Source organism: Bombus flavifrons, chromosome 2 (genome assembly GCF_040668555.2).
Source record: "Bombus flavifrons isolate JBK064 chromosome 2, iyBomFlav1_principal, whole genome shotgun sequence".
NCBI lineage: Eukaryota > Metazoa > Arthropoda > Insecta > Hymenoptera > Apidae > Bombus > Bombus flavifrons.
Window position 1 is genome coordinate 16,946,276 of NC_138443.1, and position 12,617 is coordinate 16,958,892.

Sequence of the window (12,617 nt, forward strand, 5' to 3'; positions counted from 1 at the left end):
CTTGCCTCCAATGTGGACTAGCCTTGGGTCACTCACCTGGAGAGCCTTATTGGAATTATCGGATTGTCACATGGTCGACTGATACGACGTTCAGGAGGTCAACAGGGAAATAAATTTGTTCTTTTTCTACTTAGTTGAAATTTGTTTTCATTGGACGCGTAGGACGCTCGTAAGTTTATTATATAACGAAGAATCGAATCGTATGCGTGGTTCGGCCTAATGCCCCAAGGTATTCATGAATGTCAATTCACAGAATATTTATCGTCTAACTTAGGCTATTCATCTTCACGCCCACGAGACGTGTGGATGTTTCGTGGAAGAATGATATCGTTGAAATTTATGAGATAATTGTAGAAATCAATTTAGATCAAGGCGCAAAGAATCAAACGTCGAATTCATCTTTCGTTGTTTTTCTTTATAGTTTGAATGGTAAAATTCGTATCTTTAGATATTTCTTTGAAAAAAAAATAACATGAAGACAATCGCATTAAAATTGAATCTGTAAATCGTTTAAATATCAAGAATGACGAAAAACAAATATTTTTTCCAACTCGCTGCATACATTGATCTACAGATTATACGTAATTCCTATAAAATAATTTTATGTGAGAAAACTTCAATTCGACCTGAATAAGAAAATTCATGTTTGCGATCTCGCTGTTCGAGCATTTCGGCTTGTCCGAACTTTCCAACATAATTTCATTAGTGACTTGATTAATCAGATATTTCTCAGAAAATGGAGAAATGATTGTGTAAAGGCTGCCTAAGAGGGTGGTGTGTGCGTGATGAGGTCTTCGGTTAATGCCACGCGGTATAATTCTTATAGTCATCACGATTCTTTCTCGCGAGAAATCAGATTTAATCGAACTTAATTAACCCGTTGATGCCAGCTTGGACTTGAAACTTTTTCAGGCTAAGGTGACTTCGTCGACACTCCATTATGCTGTAAATTATTATACATCTCGCTTTTAACCGTACACTTTACACAGATAGAATCCATATTAATTTCATTCAATAAATTTACATAACTTTATTTACAACATATGCGAAATTATTCATCTAATTAGGCCGACTACGTCGCAGAAACAGAACGAAGAACGACCGCCATTGTGACTAATTAAAAATCAATTCATTAGTTCCGTTTTACACTTTTGAAAGAAATATCATTTTATAAATCTGAGAATATAGAGATATTATAATACGTTAAAAGGCGTAAAACCAGTTTCTTTATTATATAATATATTTTATTTAATTTCCAGCCAGTAAATAATGTTCCTCGTATATCTCTGAACCAATCAAATATTCATATATTTGATTAAACGTACGATCCAATAGACATAAGAAGTATCCTATTCTACATACGTTTCTCTTGAAAATGACAACGTGAGTTCGTGCTCGCCATCCATATGCAAATGCGTTTTAGTTATAAGAGATAGTAACTAGAGGATGATCCTATTTACAATCGATAGATTTAATCGATAGGCTTAAGATGCTTTTTTGTTTTTGTCCCCAGTTTTTGTAAGCGCGTGCAATAAAGGTTTTTTTGACTCAGAACGGAGCGATAGATTTATCCATTCAATAAAATAATAACTATACTGATCTTACCTCTGAGTATAGAAATAACAACAGTTTCAATTGCAGACCTTTTTCTTTTTTTTTTTTTTTTTTTAAGTTTACAGACTATAGCAAGGATCTTTTTACATCGCTCCGCTTTAAATCTTCTTCAACGCAAGAGCGAGACATTCAATACGTAGAAACTGTTGTTATGCTATAAAGTTAAACATTTACTAGAAAAATTGCAGTATCGTGAACTTTATTCTCATAAATCTACGAGACATAAACTTCATATCTATAATAATCACGTTAACACTAGCCGACGTACATTTCTCTTCCAATTATCATATTCTTTGTATTTTCCACGTATTCTCGTGACGCGCGATAGTTTACTAACGACGCAAAGGAGAGGGAAGGAAAAACGATACGAGAAGCGAGGAATCGGCACGAAAGTCAGAATCGAGAGGAACACGCGTCACGCAACAAACAGTACGCTCTCCTCGAACAGCGTGTCTATTCGCGAGTAGTTATCATTGCCCCGGTACGGGTCACTCACCTGACGACTATCATACCGAGTCATTAAGCTACACCGCTAGCAGCCGTACCGGAAATGCCGTCGCGCACAGACGTCCATTTCTTTTGTACACGTTCGTGACTTCGTCGCGGTATCTTGATCTCTCTTTTGCTCGTTTGTACTGTTCATCCGCGAGTACTTATCCACCGGTCGTGCATCGTTCGCGACCATATTAAAATGAGAATAAACGCTAACGGATCCCTCGCCAAAGGATTTCGTTCCGTGCAGAGAATTACACGCGGATCGAGTCGTTGACTCTTTCAGATCTAACGTCGGACGCTTCTAAAGGAGTGTTACGCTTTATTTATGCTAACGCAATCTATATAACATTGTGTCGTTATTTTATATACGAGCGTGCTTGATTAGAATAATCACTAAATATTGTGTTGGAACAATAATTAAGGTAATGTAATCTAAAAACAATTTTGTGAAAGTAATCTAAATAATTGAATTGAAATAAATCTATGTAAATAAATAATATGGTATTTTATCTAAATAAATGATGGTATTCTTGGATTCTCGTTCAGTGGATATTATTTTTTCTTTCTTGATGTCGAGATGGACATTGTAAACGACTAGTTGAAAGTATTGCATCGTAAAGATAAGACGAATGTAAAAATTCTAGCGATATTTTTAATATTTATATATATTAATTTAATATTATTTACCCATCGATTAATTTCTATGAACATTACTTTGCATTACTTAATTACATTAGAAAGTTAATTGAATTCTTGCGTACGACGGTCGAATTGTTTACAAAAATTTGTCAAAAGTAACTTATCAGTAGAAGTATATAAATATCGTTAATAAATTACAGCAAGAAAATTGTTGCAAGTAACCTTTCTTTATCAATGTCGAAATAAAATTCACTTGTCCTCTGTTATTACAGCTCACAGTACATGTTATTCTAAGGTTATAAGAAAACGCGTAGAATTAACCGTAGAACATAACGTGATCTTTATCGAAGTTTATCAAGAAAAGCGTGGAAAACGCGTAATAAATTAACTCGATAACAATCAACGGAACGATCGAGATAACAGTGAACGTAGTAAATGAGTTTCTTTTTGTGCATTTTTTTAAACTTGTAATAAACAACTTTATAATTTCATCTTCTATAGCCACTAAAGAAATTATTTCAGAAAAAAAATCTAATTTATCTGATAGACTTTGTTGCATCGTTCAAGGATGGCTGATTTTATTTGTCAGTCTCCTTCTTCAAATTATCATAAACTCTTCGGCGACGATTGATTGCTGAGATCTCGATATTGAAATAAAAATGATAAGAATGTTATTGCAACAATTCTACGCTGTTTTTCTCTAACAGAAATACGTTAAAGGGTCGCGCAGGTTTTCGCAGTGGAACAAGGCGCGAAAGGTGAACGTTATCCACAGGACGACGTAACATTTAGACTTAATATAAAAATCGACATACCTTGATCAATTCGTGACGAACAGCTTGAGGATTCTTGTCGATAGCTACGCTAATACAAAGGGCAAACAGCGCCTCCTCGTGTCTGCCAAGAGCCGACAAAGCCACCCCTCGTCTGTAATGACCCTGTTGACAAATGACAAAGCAGTAATTAAAACCCGCTCCGTTTTAACTGGTAATCGATATCTCATAAAGTGAAAATCTTATGAAATTTTTATAAAATATTCAGAATATTACTTGATAACCTGTTCTACTCACACGACGAATATCAATAGAAAAATAGGACAATGTTAAAAGCTTGTCAAATGTATAATATTTCCTGAGCAAAGTATCTCGAATAAACAGTTATTTTTAATTTTCACTTTTCACCTTAACGGGACTGACATAAACGCGTAATTTGTGTAGAACGGTACCAACATACAAAACCAACTACAAAGATGTATGAGATGCATAGGCGTAGAAACAGGAAGAACTTTATCGATGAATCAACGTTGTTTTATCGAAGAATTAATGTTACAAGAATGCACGGCGTGATGTTCATTCATTTTAATTGGTTCGTTCATGCAAATATAAAATCAGTCAGATCTTTTTTTCTCTGAGCTTAAATTATTCAGATGTGTAGAGAGAGAGAGAGAGAGAGAGAGAGAGAGAGAGAGAGAGAGAACTACGCATGTAAATTGCTTTACATAAAGCAATACAAACGATTATTTTTATTTCATTATATCGGCGGATGATGCGTATGGTTTTTTTCCTTATGCTGCACGATATTTCCATTGTTAGCAACAATGTTATCTCGTGATAATACAAACCGTTATCAATTTACGTCATTACTATAAATGATACAGCTACCGCGGCGTTATCGATCAGAAAAAAATTCGTTCGTCATGTATTTTGAGTAACATATTAGCGGATTTAATGGACAGACACAACATTAAAATTGATCGAAGTATTTTTATTTCATGATTATAGGAATAACAGAAAACGGAGGTAAGTCTACATATTAATTTCATTTTACGAATAAGAAACGTCGAAATATTATTATTTAATAAACTATAAACTTTCTAAAAATAATTTTTTATCGTTAACATTACCAAAAGTTAAACTAATGACAATTTTTAATATTTACCATCTGATTCGTAGCGTAAAATTAATTCAGTGAAATATATGTAAAATTAATGAAACTGAAAGAAAATTCTTCCTACTTGTCACGTTTCTCGATAAGGTGGTTGCTTTGAATCAGACTATCAGACATCTAATCTAACCCTCGGATCTCGGTTGGAAATAATGTGTCACGCGTGGCTTGGTGAGTTTGGGCCAGGATTGGGTTAAGGGTAAAAGGACAATACGTAGCCAGACATCTGATCGAACTGCGTGCCAAGTAGGAGAAACACACTGCCTCTTATGTTACAGTCACGCGAGAAATTTCAATCAAATATGCTTGTACGCAATCGTTATTTTCAATTTTACGTGTCACATCTTTTTAGCTTTCATAGAAATATTTGAATATTAAAACAGATCGCATGACAAAAGATAAATATGGCGAAAATATCTTCCGACTTATATCAAATAAAATGCACTGCAATTAAATAAACAGCTTTATTCATAATTCAAGAACCATGCGTCATAACTTATTAATATATTATACGTGACACATTATTTTCATTGACTCGAACGTTATCACGCGTTCCTAAAACGGCGCACGCCAAGAAATCCATCTAATTCTATGACAAGTAAAAACTAAGTTGACATAAAACATCAAATAAATTATTTTCTCGTATACACGCGATACAAATTATTTGCACGTTCACTGCTCTTTCGCACGCTATTCTAACGCGATAATGTACCATGACAAAAAGGTGTTTCTCACCTTGCCCCAGTCCGGTCGTAGCCTAACAGCATGATCAGCATCCGTAAGGGAGGCTTGAGGCCTATTCAGCAGGAGCAAAACGTGAGCCCTGTTGCTAAGATGGAGTGGGCTGTTTGGCGCTGAAACAGGAGGAAACAGGAACGTAAAGCATCGCTAGGATATTGACTCCGATGAGTACAGACGGGAATTCTCTTGGCAACAAGATGGTCCCTTCTGTTTCACCGCAATACCTTTCCTCGCAGATTAAATTTCGGGGAAAGATTTCACGTAACGATGGAGGAAATTCTTGGACAAAACCGATGTTTCTAAAGCCTCTAAAAATTCTGTGGGGAAGTTAAATTTGATTAAACAATTTCCTTGTCACGACAAATATCTTTTTCACTTTTGCATAAGCGTAAAACGATCTCCCGCTGAATACAAATTCGTGCAACTCAATGACGCTCTTCAAATCTCGACATCGTCCTTATTCTTAAATCGCTATTCGATAAGCGTTCGCGTCATTGAGATTTCACGACGAATGTTGATTGCCCGAGAAGCCATTTCAATCGTTTGAATAATGTATAAAGCGGCTCGTAAATTAAGAAATTAACCAGCCGTCGCAGAATCGTTAATTATTTTGTACTTTTTCGTAAAGAAAGTAATACCGTGGTGTAGATTTCTTCGTTACCATAAAACTACAAATCGCGAATGGAATAGAGTAATGATAATAATCGCCTAAAAAGGCAATTCGTCTGTTTATAGGCTATGCCAACGAGGAACATTATGCGACGCAAGCGTCGACGTTTCTCTGCCAATTTATTCGCAGAACATAAAATTGTTTCACAAGTTCTCAGAATGTACCGTATATTTGTAATTTTATCATTCTGATCTGGTTTCTCATTATACGAATATATATTCCGTTTTGAGAGAATATTTAAACAAAAAGTAGAATTTATATCTTTACGACTATCGTGAGTCACATTAAGGTAGAAGCAATCCTATCTGAACATCGAGCAAAAGAAATCTTCTCCACGCAAGAAATATATCATCGTTTCTTCGTCGTCCTTAAGGTAACATTTAAATTTGCGTCATTCGAAGATTATTGCTGGACGTTGATGAAAATAAAAAATAAAAAAATAATAAAATTTCCTTCGCGCACGTACAACTAATACGAAATTATGGAATTGAGCAGAGGCATTAGACCGACCCGGAATTAAAGAAAACGATTTCGATCGCATTACTCCTCCCATAAGCGCCGATCAAACGAATCAGCCTAATGCAACGTTTCATCCTATAATTTACTCAAGGTAAAGTTTACTATGAACCAGGCGCTCGTGTAAGCCGAATGCGCGTAGTCACGCTGGAACATCGTCATGTAACTTTCTCGAAATAGGTTTGTACGCGGTCACGATTTCGATGGCATCCGTTGCTCTTCGAGACAGTGCGCATATGAACGAAATATTCACCACTATTCCATAATTACGACGGTTCGCTGTGTGATTGAAAATTCATTTATTACGCGTAAAATATCATTTAAACGTGAGCTACTAGCCATTCCTCTGTCCGTCGTTATAAAATCAAGTCGAATGAAAAACGGTAAATACGGTAAATTAAAATTGAATTTAAACCATTTTAAACTCTCCACTTTCTGATCAATATTCTCAACAATTTTATCTTGTAACAGTAGATATATCTCTTTCAATAATAAAAAAATCTCTTTGCCAACATTGAAGATCATATCAATGCTAAGGTTCCAAGTATTACAATAGCACAAATCATCACACTTGGCGATCAACTTAAAACCAAACCAAATTGCTCATCGTCAAAATTAAATATCACGTTAATTTCGATCTTCCAAATGATACCATAAATCATCATAAAACTCGCTACTGCGGTCATACTAAAACGTGCTACAAAAATTCATCGTCGCGACCCTATTCTGTCTTCATAATCGTACTAGGTGACAAAGCAATCCGGTGAATAGAGTATTCGTATATCGCAAGACTAAATGTCGCACGCGCGACAATCCGCAAAACGCGTTTAAAGAAGATTTACGATGTCGACAGACCTGCGGTCAGCGTTGATAAATGAAGGTCGATGAATCGGTTCGACTTGGCATTGGTGGTGATGGCGCGTGCCGGAAATTCGTCCTCGACCAGGCAAGGGCCTCTACCCGCGGAGGCAATGACATTGCTCACAATGCCAGGATGCAGTCCCGCCTGTATCGTGCAAATCGCATGCTCGTCACTAGCAACCAACGCTTTTCTTGACGGTACTGCGGCAGCTTGTTGCTCGTTTTCGTTCAACTGACACCGATTATGACAGTGAGGGTTTAGCGTGAAGAATGGCGATTTTACGGTCGAACGATGAAGTAAACTGGCCACCTTGCAATTCTCTTTTTCACGCTGGGTATAAACTTTGCGAGTTTACGAGTTTGCTTCTCGTTTAAAACGTCGTGTTTTAGTAATAAAACTTAAACCAGAGATTGTTGACTTTTCGAATTTTTTCGCTAAATTTACGTCCTACTTAGATTTCTGCTTGACGAGAATGAATTTACGTAGAAGGAAGTTGACGCAATATATTGGCATCGTTGCATTTAAGGAAAATAAGCTTCTAGAAGAAAATATATTTATATATGACTAAAAAGCACGAAAGTTTACAGAAAGATAAATTTAATTAAATCTAAAAACACTTGTTATTATTTATTCACCTCTTAAAGCAAATGTAATAAACGCCGGCAGACCACGTATTCAAGTGATAAATAAATTAAGTATCAAAAGTAACAGAAACGCGTTTCTCAGCTGTGTTGGAAATATTCATTTTTAGTTCGCGTATCATACCAGCATCGTATCAGCAAAATAGGACTGCAGTCCGTCGCTCAATTTTCCAAAAATAATATTTTCAGTTATATTTAAGTAATATGTGAATAATATATAGCTGACAAATTTAAAGACAAATGTGCGAAGTAAAATAACATTTTAATCTTTAATAACGTGATTTATAGAGGGATTAACCTCTCTAAGTGGCGAAATGCATAAAAGAACGCTTATACATTGAACAGCGCGTTCCAAATGCGGTTTCGTAGGCAAGAGGAACGTTTACATCCTTAACGAGTGAACGCGGCTCATAAATTCTCCGTTAAAAATTCCATATTCTTCTGAAAAGGAAGAGCCAACATCGAAACGACGTTTACAGCTTTAAAAAGGAAAAATGTTCAACTTCCTGTAGCCTACGGAAAACGATTGAAAAAGAAAGAAAAATACATAAAAGTAGAAACACATAAAACCATCTTCTTCCATGAGATCATCGTCGAAATTTATTTTCAATCGCTTCTGGAGGTATTCGAAAAATACAACGAGAGCATTACGTTCGAAGCGAAAATTTTGACAAAATATTTTCACCTTTAATTTTTTTTTTTTTTCGATACGATATACCTAATAATCAAATCCCTAAAAATTCAAATGAACATAGAATATTATTTTATTCTTATAAACTTGTCGCGAGAGTGCAACACGATACGGAAAGAAGTCAAAGTCATTAAAAAACAGGGCCAACCAGTTTCGATCTGAACCGCTCTGCTGCGAAGAAAGACAAAGGGCCTTCTGAGCGCGTCGCACGAGAACAGGATGTCGGGTTCAATCGATAGAAGTTCATTCCGAGAACAAGTTACGAGCTGCAATACTCCACAACACTTGCACACAGACGCAAGTAATAATCTGCCCACGCGAGTACCTCCCGAGGAGAGGTAAAAAAGAAAAAAAAAAAAAAAGAAACAGAAAACCAGGTCTGTCTAACCGTCCAACCAAATGCACGGAACATCAGCACGTTTTTTTCCAGACAAATAAGCCCTTATACATCTTATACGTATCGTTCAAGTGTTCCTCCACTGTGAAACACATGTAAAAGAGATTAAAGGCTGATACAAGCAACAACCTTTACCCTGAACATCTAACGAATAGACACGTGATCGGCCAATGAACGAGATCCAGATGTTCGTTAAATTGGCCCGATGAGTCAGCAAAGGAGCACGTAAAAGTGTCACTGGAATTTTGGACCGTTCTTTGAAGCATTTTTTGTGTGCATGCAAAAATAGAAACTCTGAAATGCTTTCTGATTTACGGATACGAGGAAAATAAATCTTAGTATGGTATTTAGGATGATCTAAAATCGTATTCGCATGTAGCAACGTTAAAGATATATTTATTTCCTTTGTACGCTGTTTTTAACAGAAGAAGGCTTATGACTTGATTGAAATTAGTCATAAAAATGATCAACTGCTCGCAACTAATAAGATTATTCGTTAATTCGACCGATCGTATTACACGGTATTATATCTCTATTTCCTGGCTACAGAATCGAGATGCAGACCGAGTAATCGATTACACACTTATTCCACTTAATCAACTTGATTACAGCTTAAAGAGGTTGCGTTAACGAGTTTAACAACTGCATGTCTGCCGATTTATTTCTTCTCGGAATAACATGTGTCTGGAGGTGCTCGGAAAAAAGAGACAATCTCTATCTTCGTCTATGTAACGGCTGAATTGACGTAACTTCATTAGAAAGGAAAGATATAATTTAGAACATAGAAGTAATTCGATCAAAATGTATCCGCCTGCTTTCATCGCTACTGAAATATCCACAGCAAATCAATATTAGCCGATATCGGTATCAATGATTTAGGGCTTCACGGTCCTCGAAGCCTTTCACTGTCACTTTTACAAATTTGCTAAATTCAACCCTATTGAAACTTTAACTAATGACTAACTTATAATAACTAACTCGTAGCTGACGACATATCGCACCCATAAATGTACTGAATGGATCACGTGCATAGTCGGAAAAAGGAGTTAGCGTTTGTGGAAAAGAAATTCACTGATAAAAGAAACAAGACATTCGTTGGTCGTGGTTGAGTCACACAAGAAGAAGCGTCGTTCACAATATTTAAATCGAATGAAGAGCGTGAAAGAAACCTACTGTTGCAAGAAATAAGAAGCAAGAAAACAGAGGAGGCAGTGTCGATAATTAATTAGACGGCCACGATATCGATGAAAGTCGAGTTATCGTAGACGAGTGCGTTCATCGAATAATGGACGCTTCAATAAAAATGCTTTGGTTTATATTAGGAGTGGAATATATATCGCCACGACCAACATCGCCAATAAAACCGTGAAAAAAGTTAAATAAAGGAAATGCAATTGCTTGGAAATGCCGTTAACCGACAACGGTATTATAGCGACGACACAATCTGTAAAAAAAGACAGAAAAGTAAAAAATAGTAAGCGGTCGCGGAATAACAAGATATACTTGAACACCGTTAATTAGCATAATGTAAATTTTTATGCAGATTTATATTTAGATGAATCTTGTGGTAGAATCACAATAGACATTTATTTCATTTATTGAAGATTATAAATACTTTACCTTGGATATTTTATATATCATCGAATATCGTTCACGTTCCACATCTTTGTCGCATTTTTCATCTATAGATTTCCCGTAAATGCAGCAAAAATCATTTCATTTAAAAATCATTTCATTTATTGAAGATTATAAATACTTTACCTTCGTTTAGAGCTATTTTATATTATATATTTTATATATCATCGAATATCGTTCACGTTTCACATCTTTGTCGCATTTTTCATCTTTGGATTTCCCGTAAATGCAGCAAAAATCACAAAAACATAAACAACAATGTCGACTTCGCAAATGAGGTAGCAACTGCTAAACATTTAAAAAATACAGAAATTAACAAGAACCAACGCAAAGGGAAACGATCCAAATAAGAGAAGCATAATCGAGTAATAAACTCCTCGAGGCCAAGATATCGGAGCCAAGAGAACAGTCTAAACTACAACAATGCAGTAGAACATGCATCAGGATATTCTAGAACAGCAAGATCCCGAACTACGTGACCTCAAACTTATAGAATACTCTAACCCATTTCTGAACCATCAAACTTCAAAGTCCATACTCCTAAAGTTACGAGATTTACTTTTGTAACAGGAACATAGAATTCCAGGTCCACGACTTAGGGATTGTGGCGTGTGTCCCGATAAACCACTGATCCGTGGGACCTAATAATCCATGATCCAAGTGTCATGAGACCTGTCCTGATCTACAATTGAAGCGTGTGACCTCGTAATCCATGCCGTTGGAATCTGCGGCCAATTTCTACAACGTAGAATCTCACGATTTATGACCACATATTTGTGAGGTCCATCTGAAGCCATTCGCGAGTCAAAGGATCTCGTATCTATTCTATCTATTCTTTCTATCCCTGTTCTATGATCGTAATCTTCGAACTTCGACACCAAATTTTGAACCTCGGACATTAAATATAAAGTCCAAGAGTCTAGACTTGTTTTCGATGTCCAGAATCTTGGAAATCTGGAATCTGAGATTCTAAATTCAAATTTAAATTCGACTAGAGACCAATAACATCTTAGATCCAGGAACCATAGATTCGGATTCATAGATTCAGGATCCATTGTCTGGGATCAAAGTTCAAAATAACGCAAATCTGGGAATCACATGATCAGACAATAATTTGAGATAACCTTACCAGGATGAAAATTTCAAGCGATTTATATCTCAGAACAAGTCTTACAATAGCGGTGTTGTGAATTTTAGAATTTCATAGCTCAAAGATGTTCCGATATTGGCTGTAAACCTTCATTGTAATACATGGCGATTCTTGTCACGTTGGATACGTCTGTAGCTACTGACTCGACTGCATAACAGGTCAAATCGAAACACACGAACCGTAGTTTCCTGGATAGGAGTTTCAGTGCAATAAAACTTATTGCATTGTGATTATCATAGAATTCGTTATAACTCCAATTGTATCTCACTTCGTTCATTATAAACTTCGCCATCGAGTTAAGTAACTCTATGGAAACTTCAAGTTTAATGCAAGTCTATGTGAACTTTGTTTCCAAGTTAATCAACTAGTCAACCAAGTACTGCGTCGTTTCTGCAATCGATAAAATACACTAAATTAATCGAAACACGTAAAGCGCTGCTCTACTATCTGCAAATGCAAACATAGTTGTCCTCATTTTGCACGCAAACGTGTGATTTCAGAAATATCGCATCAAGACGAAAATTTTAAAATCGATCGACGAACGTTAGTATCATTTATACTGAATAAGCACCTATTTTACAGTCATTAGAAGAGTGTCATTAGCGTAGTTCTTACATATATT

The 12,617-nt window shown here is 36.0% G+C and overlaps 1 protein-coding gene across 2 annotated transcripts in view; it reads right to left on the bottom strand.

Annotated features, from left to right (window-relative positions):
* LOC138189794 (LON peptidase N-terminal domain and RING finger protein 3) overlaps positions 1 to 12,617 on the bottom strand; it is a 64,730-nt gene that overhangs the window by 13,924 nt on the left and 38,189 nt on the right. For both annotated transcript variants that reach the window (XM_069131955.1, XM_069131956.1), the window contains exons 2-3: positions 5,428 to 5,546; positions 3,564 to 3,686 (exon numbers count right to left, since the gene is read on the bottom strand). In XM_069131955.1, coding sequence (XP_068988056.1) covers positions 3,564 to 3,686; positions 5,428 to 5,546 — 242 coding nt within the window. The remainder of the gene's footprint in view (positions 1 to 3,563; positions 3,687 to 5,427; positions 5,547 to 12,617) is intronic.